At 41.7% G+C, this 25,806-nt stretch overlaps 1 protein-coding gene across 2 annotated transcripts in view; it reads left to right on the forward strand.

Moving 5' to 3' along the window:
• C6H12orf75 (chromosome 6 C12orf75 homolog) overlaps window positions 1-23,913 on the forward strand; it is a 48,483-nt gene extending 24,570 nt beyond the window's left edge. Inside the window, exons 3-6 of one of the 2 annotated variants that reach the window (XM_088837162.1) lie at window positions 15,925-15,960; window positions 16,766-16,845; window positions 17,830-17,862; window positions 23,046-23,913. In XM_088837162.1, coding sequence (XP_088693288.1) covers window positions 15,925-15,960; window positions 16,766-16,845; window positions 17,830-17,855 — 142 coding nt within the window. In that variant the 3' untranslated portion in view covers window positions 17,856-17,862; window positions 23,046-23,913. Of the gene's footprint in view, window positions 1-15,924; window positions 15,961-16,765; window positions 16,846-17,824; window positions 17,863-23,045 lie in introns of both variants that reach the window. The other variant, XM_088837163.1, reaches the window with a different exon arrangement.
• Window positions 23,914-25,806: the final 1,893 nt, after the last annotated feature.

Below are 25,806 nucleotides of genomic sequence, written 5' to 3' on the forward strand. Positions count from 1 at the left end.
TCTGTCTTATTAAAAAGTTGAAATTACATATCTCTGGTCATGAGTTTCCTTGGAATCCTTTTTAAATTTCCCATGTCTAATACATCTGTGTCCTCTCCTAATTAAAGATCTGAGTGTATCTGATAACTTTGTTTCTCCTCTGTGAAGTGGCATGCAAGGCTGTTTTCTGAGGGTGAGGTAGCTTGCTGCTGCTGCTAAGTTGCTTCAGTCATGTCCAACTCTGTGACCCCATAGGTTGCAGCCCACCAGGCTCCGCCATCCCTGGGATTCTCCAGGCAAGAACACTGGAATGGGTGGCCTTTTCCTTCTCCAATGCATGAAAGTGAAAAGTGAAAGTGAAGTCGCTCAGTCGCATCAGACTCCTAGCAACCCCATGGACTGCAGCCTACCAGGCTCCTCCATCCATGGGATTTTCCAGATTACTGGAGTGGGTTGCCATTGCCTTCTCTGGGGAGGTAGCTTACTACTCAAAAATTTTACCCATTTTTTTGGGGTAGGAGTATTTAGCATTGAAAAAACCTGCATTTTGGAAGCAGAGAGACCTGAGTTTATACTTCTCTCCACCCTTTACTGTGCATGCGTGCTCAGGTGTGTCTGACTCTTGGCAACCCCATCAACTGGCTCCTTTGTCCATGGAATTTTCCAGGCAAGAATACTGGAGCGGGTTGTCATTTCCTTCTCTAGGGTATCTTCCTGACCCAGGGATTGAAACTGTGTATCCTGCATTGGCAGGTGGATTCGTTACCACTAGTGCCATCATAACATTGGGATAATATTAATTGTTCAGGGTAACCATCTTCATCATTATCATCATCATTCTCAATTTAAATAGCTTTTCTTCATTGAGAACTGCATACCATAGAGTGAATTCCAGTACTTGAAGTATGTCATCTCACTTACTACCCCCGATAGTGTGATGAAGACAGTAGTGCTTTTTCATTTTACAAATGGGGAGATGGGACACAGAGAAGTTAAGTAACCTCTTAAGGGTTACGATGGTTATTGATACAGTATATTTAGTATCCTAGCATAATACTGGAGAAGGCAGTGGCAACCCACTCCAGTACTCTTGCCTGGAAAGTCCCATGGACGGAGTAGCCTGGTGGGCTGTACTCCATGGGATCGCTAGGAGTCGGATGCGACTGAGCGGCTTCACTTTCACTTTTCACTTTCATGCATTGGAGAAGGAAATGGCAACCCACTCCAGTGTTCTTGCCTGGAGAATCCTAGGGATGGGGGAACCTGGTGTGGGCTGCTGTCTATGGGGTTGCACAGAGTCAGACACGACTGAAGCGACTTAGCAGCAGCAGCAGCATAATACTTGGTATTATGTGTTGTCCCCTCTCTCATAAGTTGTAGCTAGAATTACTAGGTGGTTTAAGGGTTGTTGAAAAGATTTGGCAGTGCCTCTATCATGAATCACTGATGGGAGAAGACCCAGTGCATCAGGGGCCTCCCTGTGGTTAGAAATCTCACATTCCCATTGGTTGTCCATCAACACATGATTAGATTTTCCTTGGTGGGACTCTGTGGAATAGGAACAGGCAGAGAAGCAATTGGGCGTGTTCATTCAGGGACAGAGAGGGATTGGTGACCAGCAAGTATTGCTGAAATGTTTGACTACAGGGCACTTGCTGGTGAGAGGGGGAGGGGCAGCACCAAGGGGCTGATAAAAGGGTGGGGCCGAGAGGGTGGATGGGCTGGAGACTTCTTTGGGGTTTGGCGGGGCGGGGGAGTGGGGGATGGGAGATCAAAGGAAGATGGTTTTCCCCCCAGGGAGTGGAATTGTCTACTCTAAAATATGAGAGGTGAAATAGTTGCAGGAACTAAGCTCCATGGAGCACCCATGGGAGTAAGTTATTAGAAGAGCAGTAAAAATTTCTGGGATAGAGGAAGTTAGCAAAATGTGAAGCAAGAGGTCGACTGAACGGTTTTCATGGGATTTAAAATTGTCCAAGATCATGATGGTGAGAAAGAAAACATTTGAGTTGGGGCCAAAATCTTCAGTGCATCCGGGGTCTGTTATGGCAAGGTTCTGATGCCAAAGAGGAGAATTTTGGAGTGAAAATAAAATTGACCTCAGCTGAAAGAGTGCTTTGGGGAAGTTGGAAGTATTCTGGCTCCATCTCCTGTTTGGAGACACTAGAGGGACAAGGGAAAACTAGCTGCTTTTTCCCTAGGTTTTGAGAAAAGTGATACATCGGGGGACAGCAAAGTTCCTTAAGGAGGAGAGAACATTCCTGCCTGCCTTGTAGCAAAGGATACTTCTACAACCAGTATTGAAATAATCCAACACTGTGCTTCTTAGAAGGAGAGCAGGAGAGGGGTAGGGAAATTGCAATTTAATTCTTGACTCATTAAACCCCATACAAAGAGTGAATGTTACTCAAGTTCTCCGGTAATAATATACATTCTGGGAGAAAGAAAGGGACCAACATTGGCTAAGGGGTACGACCGAGGAGAGAGATTGAAAGCTAATTACTGTCCTAAGGAGTTTCGAGATTGTGAAGACATGAATGATATTACACATAGGCCCAAACAGTCAGTGATAAAACATTAATTCTGTCCAAAATCATTTGTAATTGAATGCTTGGTGGAATTGATTTGAATTTCCCTGAAAAAGCAGGCGTCATCGTAAAAACCTCTTACAGAGAAAGTTAAATGATTGCACTTTATTTGGAGGACTGCAGAGTGGGTAGAAGGAAACACTATCAATTAATAAGCTTATTCCAGAGTTGATCATGAATGGTAACTAAAGCTAGATCATCGGAGCTACACAAATGATCCCCGGAGGTTTTCATATGGAAAGTGTACTGTTTACAAATCACAGCAAGCTTGGCCTCTTTTGTTACACTGCACATAGGGAAAAAGAAAAGACTGCAGATTGTTTTCTACTTCTTAGATCATCGTTAATAAGAATAATGCTATATTTAGAACACTTGATAAATAAATGAAAAATAAATAATTTCTTTGCCACGAAACTATGTTGTTCTGGAAGGCTCGGGAAATAAGAACTTTATGAATTTTAAGGCAACTGTAGCCACCATGCTTGAGGAGATATTAATTGGAGTGGCTGGCAGCTGCCTGATATTTATTTATCATCTGTGTTTGTTCTGGTGAATGCACCTAATGTATCCATGCCGTAGGTTCATTATTTTACCTCTGAAACACTTCTGTTGGTCCCTGAGGACAGCTATTATATGCAACCCAGAAACTAGGCAAATATAGTGATGAAAATATTTTTATTACCGGGTGCTACTGAGAAAGAAAAGAAGTAGTGGTTTGTATTTGCTGTAGTAATTCAGAATGAGGTCTCTACGCGATCGTTGATAAATGGACATCATAGTGGAATAAGAAGGGGCTTCTCTGGTGGCTCAGACAGTAAAGAGTCTGCCTGCAATGTGGGTGACTTGGGTTCAATCCCCTGGAGAAGGAAATGGCAACCCACTCCAGTATTCCTGCCTGGAAAATCCCATGGATGGAGGAGACTGGCAGGCTACAGTTCATGGGGTCGAAAAGAGTTGTACATGACTGAGCGACTTCACATAGTGGTATAAACTGATGAAAGGGTTTAGGTATTTGGTGTGGCTATTTAGTTTTATATAGGTATATGCACAAAACGGGCTTCCCTGGTGGCTTAGTGGTAAAGAATCTGCCTGTCAATGCAAAAGATGCAGATTCGAACATCCCTGGGTGTGGACGTGGGGAAGATTCCCCTGAAGGAGGGAATGGCAACGCACTCCAGTATTCTTGCCTGAGAAATCCCATGGACAGAGCAGCCTAGTGGGCTACTGTCCATGGGGTCGCAAATGGTCAGACATGACTTAGTGACTAAATAACAATGCACAAAATAAATTAATGAAGAAAGAACAGGCAGAGGAAAACCAGCCAGCCCCAAAGAGCAACCACAGACATGGAGCTGGTTGGAAGTCAGCTCATCGTCTGGAACCTTGACTTAAAAGCTGTCCGAGCTTATTTATAATTAAAGAGAAAGTCAGTGTCTCTGGTTCATTTTGAGAAGGTGTGCAAAGCTAGTAAGAAGCAGACTGGTGTGCAGTGACTAGCAAATCTGGATCAGTATAGACAGTCAATCTGAGAAGGGTTAGGAAAGAACCATGCTGGTTCCACCGGAAGTGGGCTAGAAGTATTTGATGGAAACTTAGGTATAAGAAAGTAGTTTTGAAACTAACGGTTGCTTTTTTTTTTCTTCTTTTTCTCACATGGCCTCAAATCAGGGCAACTTTGGTGAGACAGAAATCACTAAACACTATACTACTCTGCAAGGATGTGTCATTTTTAAACTATCAACTGAGAATTTACCTTTTCAGCAATCCCCAGAGTGGGGAAGATGATAGACTAGTGGTCTACCCTCAATCATGCTTGACTCTCCAAACATTTTTATTGATGCAGTGGCTGAGAATCTGAGTCAGAGCTTGGGAGCGGGTGACCTTACTGCAGGAGCTTATGGTGAAACTCAGTAGGTGGCTTTAACCTTTTCTTTCTCCTTGAACACCTGTCCTTTGATAAAAGAAACTAAGTCTTTGCTAACAAAAAGAGATCCAATGGTAATTAAATGCCCAGTGTATTTTTATAAACCTAGTCCAAAGTTATTAATATGTGTTCCGTGGTTCTTAGGAAGTGTTTCTTGTGGTTTAAAAGTTTTTTTCCCCTTAAGATGGGATGTGACCTTTTGTTTAAGTAATATTATGCTGTTACATTTTTTTCTCAAATATGATGTCACTTACCACAAATTTTAAAATGCTGGGTGTGTGTATTAGTTGCTCAGTCATGTCCAACTTTTTGCCACTCCATGGACTGTAGCCCGTCAAGGCTCTCTCCATGGGATTCTCCAGGCAAGATTACTGGAGTGAGTAGCCATTCCCTTCTCCAGGGGATCTTCCCAACCCAGGGATCGAACCCAGGTATCCTGCATTACTGGCAGATTCTTTACCATCTGAGCTACTAGGGCAGCCCACTTCAAATACTGTATATGCTCAGAAATAAGACACTGTCTTGAAACCAGAGAAAGCAATATATCAATATATAAAGCAATATACCAATAGGCTTTTAGTCAGGCTTCTGGAAAAAAGCAAGTTTATCACATAAGTTTACTCTGTAGAGTATTACCTCATGGGGATTTGAAAATGGAGGAAACTACTTGCTACAATTAATCTAAGTCCTTTAATACTATTTTGTTCCTTTACACTTTGGACCCAGGAAGTATGATTTCTTCGAATATGCATCCTGGGCACGACTGTAAAATGTACAGTACAACCCCTGCTCTTAGTTCCAGCCCCTTCCTCGGAGCCTGGCCCCCTTTCTCACATGCCTTTCCTGTCATTGACACTGAGGCACACCTGACGAATAATAGAGAATTTGAATGTGTAATTTTTGCCACCAGGTAAAATCAAACTATATTTAAGTCATGGCCTTTCCAGACCCTTACAATTATTCAAATATGTGGTTGCCTGCACCACTGAAGAAAAATGCCAGCCTGCCTGCTTCTCCATTCTCCCCACTCTTCTTCTTCACTTAGTTGTGGAGGTCAGAAATCCAGGGTCGGGGGGTGACTTTCTCAACTTGCTGCTTTTGTCATGATATTAAGGCATTGGAACTGTGTTAGTTGGCAGGGCTTTCTGTTGGCTGTTTTAGATTCAGTTCCACATTTCCGGGAGAAGTCTGTGGGCATTTAGTCCCTGGTTAGATTAGAGACAGCTGTTGTAGTCTCTTCTATTTCCCATTTCTTCTCTCTCAAGCAGTAGACTGGCCTACATTAGAATTGAGGTGGAGCTAACGAAGAACTGACTTGCTCTCTCAATCTTTGCCCGCCAGAAGCTTTCTGTTTTCCTTGCAGGGCCTTTGGAATGGGGTAGACCAGCTGAGTAGGAGGCATGGAGTTGGGTCCCCTCGCCTGGGTGGTTGCTTTGTTAGCGGGTGGTTGTCTTCCTCAGGACCTGCTGCAACCAACCCTTACTGCTATTGGACCCGAAAGCAGATCAGATCTCAGGGTGCTCCCACGGACAAGCACAAAGTCTGGCCTGGGAGGAAAGAGCTTATACTGCTAAGTAATTGCAGGATTTTATAAGTTTCTTTTACCACAATCCTTGGGAACATGTGTGGAAATGGCTTCTAAGGGTGTGAGACCAAGGAGGAAGGAGTGTATAAGGAGACTGAATTTATTATTTAACAGATTCTAGACTTAATAATTCAGTTGCATGGCTGGGACTGTTAACAGTTTAGTCAACTTGGTTGATGAACTTTAACTGAAGGAGTTTACACTCTCACCAGGGGAGAGCTTTCCTAGTGTGATGGGGACGAGAGAATACAAAGGTTTGCAGAGATAGGAATGCTGGTGTGGATTTTTCCAGTGTGAGCTGCTCCCCACCACAGAGGAGACCCCCTTCCCCAAGGCACTGAGCAAATTGAGAAACACACAGTGAAGGGAGTATCCAGGGGGATCATTCTCTGTAATGTAGCTGTGACAGTGGGAGATGCTGCCCTTGAGATGGGACGGGATCCCAGAGAAGCAGAGGTCAGGAACTCAACCACCCAATCAGGAGGGAGGGGATATGTATACCTGCAGCTGATTCACATTGGTATACAGCAGAAACTAGCACAACGTTGTAAAGCAACTGTGTGTGCACGCATACTCAGTTGCTCAGTCGTGTCCGAGTCATTGTAGCCCACCAGGCTTCTCTGTCCATGGGATTTCCCAGGCAAGAATACCGGATTGGGCTGCCATTTCCTCTGCCAGGGGATCTTTCCAAACCAGGGATCGATCCCACGTCTCTTGTGACTCCTGCATTGGCAGGCGGATTCTTTACCCATGAGCCACCTGGGAAGCCCCGAAGCAACTATACCCCAATGGAAAAAAAATCAAGAACTCAATCACCCAAGACAAGATAGGCATACTCACCATCATGGGCAGCAGGATGAAGAGGCACATTTTTCATCTTGTAAGGAATTTTGAGAATAGCTAGTTGATTACACTCTCCCTAGGGATAAATGAGAAGCATGGCCTCAAGGTTCCTTTTCTCCCTTTATGTATTTTGTAAGAGGGAGACTTCCGGTGTGTGAGCCAGAAACTTGAACTGAGATCATCACAGTGGAAAGGCATGGCTTCTTAACCCAGTTTCCAGACTCAAGTCAGATTCAGAGTGATTAAGGCCACATTCCCTTGAGGGAATTTTAAACATGGCTGCATACATGGTAGAGATTCTTTCATGTCTTCTCAGAGTTGTGTTCATTCATTAGAGCACCTGTGCCCAGAACAGAAGAAAGTACCTGGACCTTCTAGAGATCTCTAGGCACTGGCTCTGGTTGATATTAATGCCTGAGGATACAAAATGCCACTCTGGGCCATCAGTCCATGTGTGGGCCTATAGTGGTCATGGAAACAATGTAATTTTGGCTAACCTGAAAACTGTGGTGAGTCCAATAGTCTGAAGATCCCGGGCTCTGGTCATTTCCTCTGTTTGTGAGTTCATAATCAGAGTAGATGTATTTGGACTGAAAGAATTCCCACATTGGCTGTCATGGTAGGAAGGGTCAAGTAGAAGCCCATGGAATTTCCCTCTGTACCAGAATAATATACAAACAGGAACACTGAATTCCTGGAGTTGCAGGAATTAGTGCCCCCACCAAAGATGTGGAAAAATGAAAACACGAAGACACTTCTCATATCTCCTTTTAACTTGTCTGTTTGGCCTGTGTGGAAGGCAGATTTATTTTAGAGAGTGACTTTGGATTCTTGTTTAATGAAATGATGATTCCAACTTCAGCTGCTGTTCAACATACGGTATCTTTACTGAAAACAATCAACATAGCCCCTAGGTTCTGTTATGCAACGTTTGTCGAATGCTTTATCTCTGAACCAGTTTGCAAGGATTACAGAAGCAGTTTGCTTTTGCCTGGTAGGGTCAACAGTACACCATTGTAGTCTTGCTGCTCATTCTGTATTATGCAATATCTTGATGTTATTGACACCTTATAGCACATCATACTGGTCTAGTACATTGATGACGTTATAGAGATTAGACCTGATAAACAGGAAATAACACATCCTTTAAACACTTTAGTGAGACACATTCAGTCCAGGGGGTGCAAGATTAACCTCACTCTTGCAACCGAGTAATCTATCAGTTAGTGTCTACTTAGGGTAAAGGAAACCACATTAGCTATGTTAGCAGAGAGGATTTACCATTAGGAATTGGGTAAGCGGGTCATGGAGGATTGAGGATGAGAGAAAGAAAGACTGAGGTAATAGGGAGCATTATGTCAGGAAGTGGCTACCACTCCTAAGGAAGGAGGGACAAAGGAAAAAGGTTGGGGTTGCCAGAATCTAAGAGCTGGAAGAGGAGGGGGTTCTCTGGGGCTGGGATGCTAACTTCTGGGGAGAGGGCACTGCCAGGCTGGTGTCACATCTGAATTTTGTAATTCAGCAGGAACCACAGCTGGAGGCCACATAGTATGCATGGCCTGCCCACTTGAGCTGTGATGAACAAAAAAAGAGTGTTAACAAGGCTGGTCCCGTTAACCAGCTCCAGGGCTGCTGCAGGCAGGAGCAACACGCAGAGCTGGAAAGGGCAGTCCTCTCCCCTCTTCCTGCACTTTATGTCTCTTGAGCATCCCCTTTGGTGGAACCTAACGGGGACCCAGGTGGCAAAGGAGGATGTTGCTCGAGTCCTTGCCCCCGCATTACAGTGTGTGGGGAGGAAGGGTCCAACACAGCTTCCCTGCAAGAGCAGATTTTGTCTGGATAGGCCACATAGTTGTTTCCAGCTGTCGACCTCTTGGTATTAATAATTTGTGCAGGTTTTACTTCCCCCTTATTGACGTCAGCCTCCATCATGGTGAAATTGGGGCTGGGGCAAGAGGGAAAGAGAGGGAAATTGGTGAAAGTTACCTTTCCGTTTTTGTTTTTAGGCAGTTTGATTTATGGTACATGGTCCCTTACCTCTTATACCCCTGTGTTTTGGTTCTCTTGGTAGAAGCCTTATTCTCAAGGTTTCTTCCCCATCAGTGGTAAATTCGGGGGAATTCTTGTCCCTGAATGCCTTCATTCACATTTCCCATCTTCAGTGTCTCTGCTTGGAGGCACCTGAGCGTTGACTCCAGAACTGTTTTTTAGAAGTGGATTACTGCCCTTGGAGGTTTCTTTTTCTTTTTTAAATTAATTTATTTTTTAATTGAAGGATAATTTTGCTGTATAGAATTTTGTTTTCTGTCAAGACATCAATAAGAATCAGCTGATTCAGAGTGCACTCGTGTCCCCTCCCTCCCGAAGCTCCCTCCCATCTCCCTCCCCATCCACCCTTCTAGATTGTTACAGAGCTCCTGCCTGAGTTCCGAGTCACATAGCAAATCCCCATTGGCTATCTCTTTCACATATGGCATTGTAAATTTCCATGTTACTCTCTCTGTACGTCTCGCCTTCTCCCTCCTTCCCCCCAACCCCACGTCCATAGGTCTGTTCTCTATGTCTCTTTCTCCATTGGCACCCTGCAGATAAATTCATCAGTGCTGTCTTTCTAGATTCTGCATATATGCATTAGTATACGATATTTATATTTCTCTTTCTGACTCATTTCACTCTGTTTAATAGGCTCTAGGTTCGTCCACCTCATTCAGTTCAGTTCAGTTCAGTCGCTCAGTCGTGTCCGACTCTCCGCGACCCCATGAATCACAGCATGCCAGGCCTCCCTGTCCATCACCAACTCCCGGAGTTCACTCAAACTCATGTCCACAGAGTCGGTGATGCCATCCAGCCATCTCATTCTCTGTCGTCCCTGTCTCCTCCCGCCCCCAACCTTTCCCAGCATCAGAGTCTTTTCCAGTGAGTCAGCTCGTCTCATGAGGTGGCCAAAGTATTGGAGTTTCAGCTTTAGCATCAGTCCTTCCAATGAACACCCAGGATTGATCTCATTTATTTAGAACTGACTCAAATGCGTCCCTTTTTATGACTGAGTAATATTCCGTTGAATATATGTACCACAGCTTCTGTATCCATTCATCTTACTGGACATTTAGGTTGCTTCCATGTTCTAGCTCTTATAAATAGTGCTGCAGTGAACACTGGGGTACACTGGGGTCTTTTTCAATTGTGGTTTCTTCAGGGTATATGCCTAGTAGTGGGATTGCTGGGTCATATGGTGGATTTTTTCCTAGATTTTAAGGAATCTCCATACCATCTTCCATAGTGGCTGTATCAGTTTACATTCCCACTAGCAATGCAAGAGTGTTCCTTTTCTCCACACCCTTTCCAGGATTTATTGTGTGTAGATTTTTTGATGATGGCCATTCTGACTGGTGTAAGGTGGTATCTCATTGTAGTTTTGATTTACATTTCTCTAATAATGAGCTATGTTGAGCATCTTTTCATGTGTTTGTTAGCCATCTGTATGTCTTCTTTGGAGAAATGTCTGTTTAGGTCTTTTCCCCAATTTTTGATTGGGTTGTTTGTTTCTGTGGTATTGAGTTGTATGAGCTGCCTTGTATATTTTGGAAATTAATTCTTTGTCAGTTGTTTCCTTTGCCATTATTTTCTCCCATTCTGAGGTTTGTCTTTTCACCTTGTTTGTAGTTTCCTTTGCTGTACAAAAGCTTTTAAGTTTAATTCAGTTCAGTTCAGTCGCTCAGTTGTGTCCAACTCTTTGCGACCCCATGAATCACAGCACTCCAGGCCTCCCTATCCATCACCAACTCCCGGAGTTCACTCAAACTCATGTCCATCGAGTCGGTGATGCCATCCAGCCATCTCATTCTCTGTTGTCCCCTTCTCCTCCCGCCCCCAATTCTTCCCAGCATCAGAGTCTTTTCCAGTGAGTCAACTCATCACATGAGGTGGCCAAAGTATTGGAGTTTCAGCTTTAGCATCAGTCCTTCCAATGAACACCCAGGACTGATCTCCCTTAGAATGGACTGGTTGGATCTCCTTGCAGTCCAAGGGACTCTCAAGAGTCTTCTCCAGCACCACATTTCAAAAGCATCAATTCTTCGGCGATCAGCTTTCTTCACACTCCAACTCTCACATCCATACATGACCACGGGAAAAACCATAGCCTTGACTAGACGGACCTTGGTTGGCAAAGTCATGTCTTTGCTTTTTAATATACTATCAAGGTTGGTCATAACTTTCCTTCCAAGGAGTAAGCGTCTTTTAATTTCATGGCTGCAATCAGCATCCACAGTGATTTTGGAGCCCAAAAAAATAAAGTCAGCCACTGTTTCCACTGTTTCCCTATCTATTTCCCATGAAGTGATGGGACCAGATGCCATGATCTTTGTTTTCTGAATGTTGAGCTTCAAGCCAACCTTTTCACTCTCCTCTTTCACTTTCATCAAGAGGCTTTTAAGTTCCTCTTCACTTTCTGCCATAAGGGTAGTGTCATCTGCATATCTGAGGTTATTGATACTTCTCCCAGCAGTCTTGATTTCAGCTTGTGCTTCTTCCAGCCCAGCGTTCCTCATGATATACTGTGCATATAAGTTAAATAAGCAGGGTGACAATATACAGCCTTGACATACTTCTTTTCCTATTTTGGAACCAGTCTGTTGTTCCATGTCCAGTTCTGACTGTTGCTTCTTGACCTGCATACAGGTTTCTCAAGAGGTAGGTCAGGTGGTCTGGTATTCCCATCTCTTTCAGAATTTTCCACAGTTTATTGTGATCCACACAGTCAAAGGCTTTGGCATAGTCAATGAAGCAGAAATAGATGTTTTTCTGGAACTCTCTTGCTTTCTCCATGATCTAGCAGATGTTGGCAATTTGATCTCTGGTGCCCCACTAATTTATTTTTGTTTTTATTTCCATTATTCCCTAGGATATTTCTGCTGGTTGATATATGTTCACTTGCTCCTTGTCTAAGGGAGCAGGTTTATGGGCCGAATGTGTGGAGATATTTGGACCAGTGAACTCCTGAGCAGTGTTGTCAGGAGAGGCAGAGCGGTTTGGCCTCTTTCAGCTCATTTACTGTGAATCGGCTTCCTTTTTACTTTGTCGTTCCCAGCATGGACTAATTCAATCTTCAGTCTCTCTTTTCTAAACAAAGACTCCAGGGTGAAGTCATCTCATTCTTTGTCTTTAGTGCTGGCAGAAAATAGAGTCATGATGGCCATGACTAAGGGCTTTCTAGGCTCTGTCAGTGGCTGCTTTCTCGCCACGCCAGGGTTTACATGGTTTTCCATCCCGCTCTCCCTCCCCACTCTCTTCCCTGCTTTTGGGAACAAATCTTGTGATCCATCAGCAATCACAGCTGCACAGTAGTCACTGCCCTTGCACTAAAGCTATAGTGACCATGAAGAGCAGTGGCTCCTCCAAGGGCTCCATGGTAGGGGGGTGCCCTGGCCCGACCACAGGCTATTTTCATCACTTTAGAAACTGAAGAGAAGTCTGCATTGCATCTGCCTACAACGAGGCTGCACAGGCTGTAGGTTCGCAAAACATACGGCGTGTTTGCCTTTGATTCACATTCTACACATTCCCTGTGGGAATCATCCCATGCTTCAGAGGCTTTGTCTGTCTTCGGCACTTGTGTGTTGAGGAAAATTGTCAGTAAGTGAGTTACTAAGGCCAGTTGATAACAGGATCTTTCAAAATACACTCTGTGAGGGGAAACAAGTACAATGATTCTTTAAGATGGTGCACGGGTGGGGCAACCCAGGTGTTCAGACAGCCAAGGCCTTATCCCAAACTTGTGAATCTTCTCAGGTGTTAGAATTCTGAAGACTGAAGTTTCTTGCTAAGTTGCTTAGCAGTCAGATAAATTTATCACCCCAGTTGTTTTGAACTGCCCTGAGATAATGTCCACTTTTCATCAACAAGAAAGGCCCTTTCAAAAGAAGCTGGTCTTCACACCAAAGGTCTATTTTTTTTTTAGATGCTTAACGTCTCTAGATCTTCCTCTTACTAGGGATGTTTATTGCTGCTTGATGAACCATTTCTTTTTCTGAAGGCTACAACCAGTGCAGGCGGGGTAGGACCATGTCACCATAGCTGAGGGGCTATGCCCTGTCCTCTCGAACAGGACAGGGCAACACTTGGCTCTCAGGCAGCCAGAGTGGCTTGACCCTCTCTGTCCACAAGGAGATTTGTGGACTATTCCACAAATTTTTTTTGATTTAACTTTGATTTGGACCTGGTTGTTCAGATGAATACAGTCTAATGTAACTGCTGATTTAGAGAGGTTTTCTACCAAGAAAACTTCAATACATAACTCATAAAATGAGTTATGTAGCCATTTCAGTTCAGTTCAGTTTAGTTGCTCAGTCGTGTCCGACCTCCGTGACCCCATGAATCACAGCACGCCAGGCCTCCCTGTCCATCACCAACTCCCGGAGTTCACTCAAACTCATGTCCACAGAATCGGTGATACCATCCAGCCATCTCATTCTCTGTCGTCCCCTTCCCCGCCCCCAATCCCTCCCAGCATCAGAGTTTTTTCCATTGAGTCAACTCGTCGCGTGAGGTGGCCAGAGTATTTAACAAGTTGTAAAAGATTGCTTGCCCCTGACAGTGTAGAGGCTTAGGTCTAATGCTAATGAAACATTGACTAAGACCCCTCTGCCACCTTGGTTCCCTCTTATAAAGGGGATGATAAAAGCAGAGAGATCCAGCTTGGGAGATAGAGGTGGTGTTTCTCTGACACAGATTAGCATGGGCTCACAGTTTATGAAGCAGGAGCTGGAATCACACACAAAAAAGTCACACACACACACACACATACAGATTTGTATTGGAGTATCAACCTAGTCAATCTTAAGGGAAATTAACCCTGAATACTTGTTGGAAGGATTGATACTGATACCAAAATTCCAGTATTTTGGTCATCTGATGCAAACAGCTGACTCTTTGGAAAAGTCTCTGATGCTGGGAAAGATTGAGGATAGAAGGAGAAGAGGGTGTCAGAGGATGAGATGATTAGATGGCATCACTGAAGCAATGGACGTGAACTTGGACAAACTTTGGGCGATGGTGAGGGACAGGGAGGCCGGGCGTGCTGCAGCCCATGGGGTTGCAAAGAGTCAGACATGACTGGGTGACTGAACAATAGCAACAGCAACAACAAAACAACAACCTAGTTGCTTTACAATGCTGTATTAGTTTCTATTGTACAGAAACCTTTGTTCTGAATTCCGGCTCTATTACTTGGCCATGTAACCTTGGGTATAGTACTCCACCTTTGAGAGTCTCAGTTTTTCATTTTTAAATGTGACTAATCCTCATTTTGGGCTTCCTGGGTGGCTCAGTAGTAAAGAATCTGTCTGCCAATGCAGGAGAGGCGGGTTCGATCCCAGGGTCGGGAAGATTCCTTGGAGAAGGAAACGGCAATCCATTCTAGGATCCTTGCCTGGGAGATTGTATGGACAGAGGAGCCTGGTGGGCTACTGTCCATGGGGTTGCAAAGAGTTGAAAATGACTGATTGACTAAACAACAACAGCAACAACAACAAATCCCCATTTTTCAGTATTGTGATAAGGATTAAAGGAAATAGTAGAATCACAGGAGCAAAGTGCCTGGTGCAGTTACACAAGCAAGTTGTGAGGCAGGGATGAGCCTCAAAGCTTTTGCAGAGTGGTGTGGAGGCAGCGCCCACTCTAGGGGAAGCCACCATGTTGGTTTGTCACAGGAAGTGTTTTTCACTTTAACATCGTCTTATTTGAGAGGCAGAGCAGTGAATTGGATTGTGGATGTGGTTCTGGTGTCAGATGGGTGGGGTTTCAATGTTGGTCTCACTTGTCGGACTTGCATATTTGCTCATTACCTGGCTCTCTGAAGCTGTTTCCTCAGAACTGTTGGGAGAAATCACACTGGTGCATGGGAATGTCTGCCATGTGGAATCTGACACATGGGAAGGACTCATTGATGATGCTGTTTTTAACCAGGTAGTCTTTAGTCTCCAGTCTTTGTATCATAGAATAATCATTTGTGGAATGAAGGGAGCATGTAGATAAAGGCAGGCATTATAACTTACTTGAAGGTTTAAAAAATGGGCATCTGATAAGTCTTTATAAATGGTATTTTTAAAGATTTAGTAATATATCTGAAGCTTAATTTATTAACCAATAAATATGGCAGCTACATTATCATTTCCTGCAAATTAGATGCATAAGATACTGATTGATTTTATACAGAGAATGCAAGTTGGGTTTTAGGGCATTGACTAATTTATGAGGTAATAGATTAAAAATAATTCACTATTTTTTTACATTTGGGGAAGTTAAATATATTTTAAAACATTGAATATATCCTTGAGCTGAATCACACAAAAGGGGAAAGACTTAAAATACACAGATATGTCACTGGATAGGAAAAGAATATCTGTAGCAAAAAATGAGGCATTCTATATGTCCACATCTGCCAGTTACAGCTTCAAAAACAATTTCGTGATAACGCTGGCCATTCAGAACCAGAGTAAATGGTTCTGAGAATCTTGAACAAGTTTGTCACCATCATTTTCCTAGTATTTGTACTGACGGGTTATAAATCCATTTTAATTAAAAGTTGTAAACAGCACCTAAAAGTGTTATACCACTTCAATAAGCATAGCACTGGGTTAATACAGTATGACTTTGACACCTTTGAATTAAAAAATGATCCAACTTTATCAGGAGGTAGATGAGGTTGATCATTAGCTGGTGAATTTAGATTATGGGCTCAATTTGGACAAATTAGATCACAGGGTGGTTTTTGCCCTCTCTGGGGGTACTTTCTGTGTATGGCCAGTGCTTAGCAGATAAATTCCAAACCTCCACTTCCTTTCTCTGTAGAGGTAGAGACAGCCTACCGAGTTACTGAAATACTCGATGGAAGAACTTGAAAGAAACAAAACTGTCTTTAACTCGTCAGTCCCCTTTTGCTCAGAACCAAAAATGAAGTCTCTGTGTAACCAAATGGCTCATATCAAATGTTTTTGATCTTTTAGAACAGAAGAATCGATAACAGAAGATGACAAGAGGAGGTATGTTTGGTGTTGAAGCTGCCTTTAATTTGAATAATTTTGGCCACGCCTCATGGATTTAATTGAACACAGATTAATTTAACTCACAAATTTAATTGACCCCTGGGTAGCACATTGCCAGTAATGCAGATTCCTCCAGAAAAGCTTTTGGCACAGAGAACACAGGTGGGAGCATGCAGTGTGATAAAGATCTTGCCCAGAGTTCGTCATTATCTTTGCTTCTTCCAAACAAGTGTGGTGTGTCCTGTGCACACAGCCTGTGCTAGTTTCCACTTGTGGACTTTGGATGAGCTGCTCTCTCAAATTGGATAACATCTCTTCACTTCCTCTGCCTTCTCCATCCTTCCGTCCTCTGATTAACTGCACTTCACTCTCTTTACTCCTTACCTCTCTCTTTCTCCTCACTTTATCTACTGACACGTAAAGTGTTTTTGTGTGTTCATAGCACCTACTACAACATTAGGTGAATTCTTGATAAATGTTGACTGATTAACTGTAACATGTCACGCTACTGATATTTATTACTCCACTGAATTCTAAAAAAATCCCAGCTCCTTCTTTCTCATTGCAAGTAAAATCTCTAAAAACTACAGCTTTCTTTTTTTATATGTAGCTTTTATTTAAACATAGAAAAACAGTGATCTTCCAAGGACAATAGTATTCTGAATCCTACTTTTGAAAAGTCATAAATTACTTTAATAATTCTATAATTGTTTGAAAGTTCCCATGATATCAACTTTCTGCAAATGTATAGTAACCATGTAGTTTGGTCTGATTTTTCTATCTCTGCTTCTTTTTCATCAAGAAACTATGGAGGAGTGTATGTTGGTCTGCCATCTGAAGCTGTCAGTATGGTGTCCAATCAGACAAAGACTGTGCAGAAAAGTAAGTAAAACTCTGTGATATTTACTGTTTCTACATGCTTAATTTTTTGCTTTGTGGAAAAAAAAATGTGAAATTGATATTTCCACTTTCCTGGCTCACCCTAAATATTACTGATTTTCAGTGAACCATGTATAAGAACCGTATTTGGGAATTCCTTGGCAGTTCAGGGTTGACACTTCAAGCTTCCACTGTAGAGGGCATGGGTTCAGTCCCTAGTTATGGAACTAAGATCCCACATGCCACCAGGCATGGCCTAAAAAAAAAAAACAATAGTAACAACAGAAACCAATATGTGCTCATTGTAATCATTTGTTGAAACTGCCACCCACACGATGAGAATAATTCCAGAGCAACAGTTAGCTTCTGTCTGTGGTTGATCCATGGATATTTTAAATTTCGTATTAATTTCAGTGATGATCAGTGTGAAAGCAAATGTTTCAGTAAATTTATGGAATTTTTGTAGACCATAAAGGTAAATTCTTGTAATACCTTATAAATGTAACTGGTAAGTAGCCTGGTGATTAGAAGAAAATTAACTGCCTTTTGTATAATGAAATGGAGTGGAGGCTCCTTTTTCTGGAGTTAGTAATTGTGGGGCTAATGAAGTGCTTTTGATACTAGGTATGATTGCAACCTTGTAGATAACTTCTTGCTAAAGTGAAGTTTTAATGTGGCTTGTAAAGAATGCTGATTTACTAATCACTATATAGTTGTCTGATATATGGTTTTTTAAAGAACTATTGATATGTACACATATAATTATATAGATGTAATGTGTAATTTTATTCGTACACAAATATAATAAAAATATTACATTATTTTTAACATACCATGGTTATTTGTTCTTCATTGCTTTTTCTCTACTTGATGATTTAGACTAGCAAATATGTATATATCCCAGCTATTTGTAGTTGTATGGGTAACTGGAATATGTTCTTTATAACTGAATATTTAACTTTCCTCAATTTTCTTTTTTAAGATTAGAAGAAAAAAATATCATGACTCAATAATCAAGAGGTACTGTATATTTTTCTAAATAATTCTGCATATTTAACCTTGATGAATGAACTGTAGCTATTAATAATGCTCTGTATAAGATTAGGAGGGATCTCATCTTTCAGTTAAATCTGTGGAATCCAATATGTTTTGTTGTAAAGAAGTCTTTAATGATTAGATTGATTTTCTCTGCAGTTACCTTTTTTCACTTAATTTTTTTCAATTGCAACTTAATTCATTAAATAAGAACAAGCTACACGTTTGCCTAGACTTACCGAGGTTTCACTCTTTATTGCCAAAATCTTTGAGGGGCTATGACCTTGAAAATGATAGACAAGGAAAGACTAGAGAGGCTGGGAATTAGATTTGGATCAATATTAAATGTTTGGCAATAGCCAGTGGTAGTTGATAGACAGAGAGACGATTTATCAGTACCAAAACTCCAATAGAGATAGGCAGTCATCAGTGTGCAAAGATGCAGTTTTGCAGGAAGGAATAGTAAAATTATAGACCAAGTTTAAAAGGTGAAGCACTGTTGACCTGGTGAAGAGCGTGGAGTTAGAATTATATTGATACAATGAACAAGAACAAGGATACAAGAAAGATTGCTTTCATTAACTACCTTCTGGGTACCAGATACTCTAAAAGATACTGAGCAACTGTAGAGCCAAAGAGTTTGATTTCACCTGGTCCACAATGCCGAACATCCAATGATCAGGAATGCTCTGTCTCCTGAGATAGCCCGTTCTCTTTTGGGAGTCAGACAACCTTGTACTTGAATTCAGGCTCTTTCCGTTACCAGCCTGGCAAGTTACTTCCCCTGATATTTATCTTGAAGGGGTCTTGTTAGGATTAAATATAAAGTCAATGGTAACTTCTACTGTAATTGTCATTGTGATCATCACCATCATCATCATCATTGTACCATCATCTTTTTTTGTAACCAGAAACCAGCCCTTGGTAGACCAGAAGCAAGACCGATTTGATGTTGAACCAACTTCTTGCTCAGAGCCAGTATGGGTACTGGTGTCTGGGATGATATGGGGTGCAGAAAAAGCTCACAAATGGAGACAAATAAGCTTTCCTGTTGGAGGAAGGGGACATGGAAGCTTTAACTGGTTTCTTTGGGATAAGAAATACAACAATATTAGGCATCTTCTTCAAAGACTTTCTCATCAAGGCTACAACATTATGGAGCATTATTCCCTAGTGCTCATATCCATATTAGGGTGTGGAGTTTCTCTTTAACAACTTGCTGGAGATTTTCTATTTCTAGTATTTTTAAGAGTTCTAAATCTCACGTAGGTTTTATTATCTGCATCAAATAGAAAAGATAATCTAGTTGAAAATAAGCATACATTAGTGTTTACCCTCCTGAGAACAGGGTATATTTCAGAAAGCATCTGAATGGTGGGAAGCAGTGCTGTGTAGACAGAGATCAGGAGACTTGGCAGGTCTGTATTAACACAGGATCTTGGATGAATCCCTCACTTTCTCCCAGCTTAACTCAATTTCAATTTTCACATGAGAGAGTTAGACAAGATGATTGTGGAAGCTTTGTATGTGGATCTGAAATTTCCTGTTAACAGTGGAGCTGGTGAATCAGCCAACATAATGTTAGATGATGAGCTCGAATATTTCCCTACTGCTCATGGCTATCAGTATGAAAACAGACACTATTTTATTGCCATCCCTCTCTCCTCTCAACTTTCCCCATTCTTTAACTCTACTGCTGAACAATGAATTTGCCTCTTTTGAATTATCTGAGAAATTTTCTACATTGAAAGGCTGTCAATAGTTAAGCATCCTCAGTAGTACTTATCATGAGGCATCGGAACATATGGCATCCGAGCTTAAATTATTGGGCAGGAATGCTGATGAGAAGAGACGTTTTATGGAAGACATTGGAGATGCTTTTGTTTTTTGACCTAAACCAGAGATCACATTGCCAACATCCATTGGATCACAGAAAAGGCAAGAGAATTCCAGAAAAACATCTACTTCTGCTTCCTTGACTACACTTGAGCCTTTGACTGTGTGGATCACAACAAACTGTGGAAAATTCTTAAAGGTGGTCAATAGACCACCTTACCTGTCTCCTGAGAAACCTGTATACAGGTCAAGAAGCAACAGTTAGAACTGGACATGGAACAAAAAACTGGTTCCAAATTGGGAAAGGAGTCCATCAGGCTGTACACTATCACTGTGCTTATTTAATGTCTATGCAGAGATCAGTTCAGTTGCTCAGTCATGTCAGACTCTTTGCGACTCCATGGACTGCAGCACACCAGGCCTCCCTGTCCATCACCAAGTCCCGGAATCCACCCAAACCCATGTCCATTGAGTCAGTGATGCTGTCCAATCATCTCATCCTGTGTCGTCCCCTTCTCCTCCTGCCTTCAGTCTTTCCCAGCATCAGGGTTTTTTCCAATGAGTCAGCTCTTTGCATCAGGTGGCCAAAGTATTGGAGTTTCAGCTTCAGCATCAGTCCTTCCAATGAATATTCAGGACTGATTTCCTTTAGGATGGACTGGTTGGGTCTCCTTGCAGTCCAAGAGACTCTCAAGAGTCTTCTCCAACACCATAGTTCAAAAGCATCAATTCTTCGGTGCTCAGCTTTCTTTATAGTCCAACTCTCACATCCATACATGACTCCTGGAAAAGCCATAGCCTTGACTAGATGGACCTTTGTTGACAAAGAAATGTCTCTGCTTTTTAATATGCTGTCTAGGTTGGTCATAACTTTTCTTCCAAGGAGTAAACGTCTTTTAATTTCATGGCTGCAGTCAGCATCTGCAGTGATTTTGGAGCCCCCAAAAATAAAGTCTGACACTGTTTCCCCATCTATTTGCCATGAAGTGATGGGACCAGATGCCATGATCTTAGTTTTCTGAATGTTGAGCTTTAAGCCAATATTTTCACTCCCTTCTTTCACTTTCATCAAGAGGCTTTTTTGTTCCTCTTCGCTTTCTGCCGTAAGGTTGGTGTCATCTCCATATCTGAGGTTATTGGTATTTCTCCCGGCAATCTTGATTCCAGCCTGTGCTTCATCCAGCCCAGCGTTTCTCATGATGTACTCTGCATATAAGTTAAATAGGCAGGGTGACAATATACAGCCTTGACATATTCCTTTCCCTATTTGGAACCAGTCTGTTGTTCCATGTCCAGTTCTAACAGTTGCTTCCTGACCTGCATACAGATGTCTCAAGAGGCAGGTCAGGTGGTCTGGTATTCCCATCTCTTTAAGAATTTTCCACAATTTGTTGTGATCCACACAGTCAAAGGCTTTGGCATAGTCAATAAAGCAGAAATAGATGCTTTTTTAGAACTCTCTTGCTTTTTTGATGATCTAGCGAATGTTGGCAATTTGATCTCTGGTTCCTTTGCCTTTTCTAAAACCAGCTTGAACATCTGGAAGTTCACGGTTCACGTACTGTTGAAGCCTGGCTTGGAGAATTTTGAGCATTTCTATGCAGAGTACATCATATGAAATGCTGGGCTGGATGAAGCACACGCTGGAATTAAGATTGCCGAGAGAAATATCAATAACCTCAGATATGCAGATGATACCAACCACCCTTAGGGCAGAAAGCGAAGAGGAACTAAAGAGCCTCTTGATGAAGGTGAAAGAGGAGAGAGAAAAAGCTGGCTTGAAACAGCATTCAAAAAACAATGATCATGCCATCCAGTCCCATCACTTCATGGCAAATAGATGGGGAAACAATGGAAACAGCGATAAGCTTTATTTTCTTGGGCTCCAAAATCACTGCAGATGGTGACTGCAGCCACGAAATTAAAAGGTGCTTGCTTCTTGGAAGAAAAGCTATGACCAACCTAGACAGCATATTAAAAAGCAGAGACATTACTTTGCCAGCAAAGGTCCATCCAGTCAAAGCTATGGTTTTTCCAGTAGTCATGTATGGATGTGAGAGTTGGACTATAAAAAAAATTGAGCACCAAAGAATTGATGCTTTTGAACTATTGTTTTGGAGAAGACTCTTGAGAGTCTTTTGGACTGCAAATAAGTCATACCAGTTCTTCCTAAATGAAATCAGTCCTGAATGTTCACTAGAAGGACTGAATCTGAAACCGAAGCTCTAGTACTTTGGCCACTTGATGTGAAGAGCTGACTCATTGGAAAAGACTCTGATGCTGGGAAAGATTGAAGGCAGGAGGAGAAGGGAATGACAGAGGATGAGATGGTTGGATGGCATCACTGACTCAATGCACATGAGTTTGAGCAAGCTCTGGGAGATGGTGAAGGACAGGGAAGCCTGACATCCTGCAGTCCATGGGGTTGCCAAAGTCAGACATGACTGAGCGACTGAAAACATATGTGTGAAATCTTAGTGACCCAAGTTCACAGTTGAATTGGTTACTTTGTGAAGCTAGTGGCTCAAATCGTAAAGAATTTGCCTGGAATGCAGGAGACCCAGGTTCAATCCCTTGGTTGGGAAGATCCCCTGAAGAAGGAACTGGCAACCCACTCCAGTATTCTTGCATAGAGAATTTCAAGGGCAGAGGAGCCTGGTGGGCTACAGTCCCTGGGTTGCAAAGAGGTTTGGACATGACTGAGTGACTGACACTTTTATTTTCAGAATCTCTCAAAATTGGCTATATCTCCAGATGTGTAGTTTCTTCTACAGATGACCCGGGGTGGAAGTTTTGCCCGTTTAGATGTATGGAGTGCTGCCAGTGCAGTAATGCTTCTCAAATGCCAGTGGATGGGCTTGCTACATCAGATCCCCAGGGAGATAATGTGGATGGCTCACCCCCTCCCAGGAGGATCTGACTGAGCAGGAAAGGAATGGGGTTGTGGCTGAACAATCTGTATCTTTGTGCTGTTGATGGGTAACTCGGTTTGGGCATCATCCCATTGGTGTATTGGGTTGGCCAAAAAGTTCGATTCATAAGGTGTTGTGAAAAAACTCAAATGAACTTTTTGATGAACCGATAGTTTAATTACCAGCTGAGAAGTCTCTTTCTCCATCCACCTTTGTCTCTATAGTGTCAGCCGTGAGTCACCGTATGCTGGCCGCATTTTCATTCTCAGATCGATGTTAAACGGATGTTGAATGTGTGTTTTACTGAAAAGTAAATCAGTAAATAATTTGCGGGCTTAATGCTGATGTATTTTTATCTAAGTGTTGCCTTTCATGCTTCCTAATAACTCTTTCCCCCTTTTTTATTTGTCACCTTCATAGCGTGTTCATCAAGATCTGGATGAAATTTTTCCTTCATGGGATTTTGTAACGTGCATAGACATTTCCAAGGAAATTCTAACAGTCGCCACACCTTCCCCCAAATTCTTAGTTGATAGTTAAAACCATGGGTACATACTGAATGTTGTGGTACTAGAAAGGAATTGGTTAAACAACATGCTTGGATATGGAACTTTCTGTGGTCCACCTGGAGAAGACAAACTTATGAAGGGTTCTTGCCCAGCCGGTTGCTGTGTCCCCTCTGGGTTCTCATCTGAACATCCCCACAGCTCATGAAGATCATGTATTTTCACTGATGCTTTTTTGATAGTTTTTATAAATTAAAATCCCTCATCTATTTATAACTTAAAATAATAAGGCACTATCAATGAGTTACCCAAAGTAATATATTTGTCTGTTATTTTTCAATATTTCTACTTCATGTTGATTTTTACTTGTAAAATTGATTAAATTGATACTTCCTCTATCTCTTTCCCTTTTTTACTATTGGTTTTCAGGTTTATTTAAATGTCAAAGGAGTTACTTATTGGGAACAACACATTACATGGCAATACTTCAACTGCTGAGGTTTGCATGATGTATGTACATTTCGATTAACTTCCTCTTTTCTTTAGTTAAAGGCTTATGTAACTACAAGTACTTCATAGCCATCAAGTCTCCCATTCTACCTGTGTGTGATCAAAGCATCTTATCATGTTAATTCTGTACTATTTTCAAGGACTTGTCACTGATGGTTAGTGGGATATTTGGAAAGTTCTTAATTTGATAACGACCTTGTGTATCGACTTAATACTGCAGTGTAAATCACTCAACTGTATTTCAACAATTAAAACATTTTTATCCCTCTTTACCTGGCTTTCTTCATTATTTTTTGGAAGAACACTTTCAAAGTCACATGTTGTGATATGTAGATACAGTACATCAGTATAAAAATAATAATGAATAAATGGATTGCTATGAAAAGAACAAAATCTTTCACAAGAAAATCATTACTTTATGTATTCCATACAACTATCATAGGGACTTCAAATCAAATGGATTTGAAAAAAAAAAAACACTGAAGATTAGAATCACTGAGAAATGATTATGGTACATGTACTCCTGTCCCATATCCACACATCCATAATAGCATTTAGGTGAAATATCATGTTTATCCCATAGATATAACAGATTAACTTTTGAAAACTTTTAATTTTGAAATAAATTTAGATTTAAAGAGGAGTGTAAGGATGGTACAGAGAGTTCTTAAATGCCTTTCTCTAGCTTTCCTTAATGTTAACATCTTACATAAGCATAGTATATTTGTCAAAACTGAGAAATTAAACATTGGTATAATGCTACAAACTAAACTACAGGCTCTCACTGGATTCCATTAGCTGTTCTGTTAGCATCCTTTTTCTGTTCAGGATCCAACCTGAAATTCCACTGCATTCTTTTTTTTTCTTTTTAATTATTTGTTTGGTCACACCAGGTCTAGGTTGTGGCATGTGTGATCCAGTTCCCTGACCAGGAATGGGACCCAGGCCCCCTGCATTGGAAGCATGGAGTCTCAGCCACCAGACCACCAGGGAAGTCCCAAAATTCCACTGTATTCTGTTGCATTTGTCATCCTGAGTCTCCTCTTCCTGGTGTTCTCAGAATTTCCCTATTTTTCATGACTTGAGACTTTTGAAGCCTACATATTTTATAGTATTTTCCTCAGTCTGGATTTCTCTGATGTTTTCTTATGGATGGGGGTTATAAATTTGAGGGGAATACCACAGAGATGAAGAGCCCCCTTCATCACATCATAATATCTTATGATTTCAACATAATTTGTTATTGGTGATATTAACTATTATCACTTGGATAAGAGCATCTGTCAGTTTCTCCACCGTAAGGTGTTTCCATCCTCTGTTCCTTATAAATGAGTCAGACGTTTAGACCACACTCAATAAAAGAAAGTGAAAGTTTAGTCGCTCAGTCGTGTCCGACTCTCTGTGACCTCATGGACTGTAGACTACCAGGCTCCTCCATCCACGGGATTTTCCAGGTAAGAATACTGGAGTGGGTTGCCATTTCCTTCTCCAGAGGATCTTCCCGACCCAGGGATCGAACCCGGGTCTCCCACATTGTAGGCAGATGCTTTACTGTCTGAGCCACCAGGGAAGTTTGACCACACTCAAAGGAGAGGGGAATTAAGCTCAACCTTCTGGAGAAAAGCATGTCAAGGAATTTTTAAGAAGCATTATGTATTACTTGCCATAAAAAAGTGAAATCTTGACATTTGTGACAAGGTGGATGAACTTATTTATGTTAAGTGAAATAAGTCAGACAGAGAAAGACAAATACTGTATGATTTCACTTATATGTAGAATCTAAAAAACAAAACGAATGACTAACAGAAACAGTCATGCAAACAGCTGTTTGCCAGAGGGGAGGAGGGGGGAAGGAATGACTAGGTGAAGGAGATTAAGAGATATAAGCTTCCAGTAACAAAATAAATGAGTCATGGGGATAAAATGTACAGTGTGGGGGATATAGTCCATAATACGTAGCATCTTTGTATGGTGATAGACGGTAACTAGACTTATGTGGTGATCATTTTGAAATGTGTAGACATATCGAGTCATTATGTTGTGTCCCAGTTTACAAAAGAGGTCAAGTTTACTTCAGTTAAAAAATAAAGCAAAAGGGAAAGAAAAAGGAAAACCCACAGTAATTATTAAGTATTTGGGGAGAGACACTTTGAGACTCTGAACAT

This window comes from Moschus berezovskii, chromosome 6 (genome assembly GCF_049115385.1).
Source record: "Moschus berezovskii isolate FMDL1 chromosome 6, NW_MosBer_1.0, whole genome shotgun sequence".
NCBI lineage: Eukaryota > Metazoa > Chordata > Mammalia > Artiodactyla > Moschidae > Moschus > Moschus berezovskii.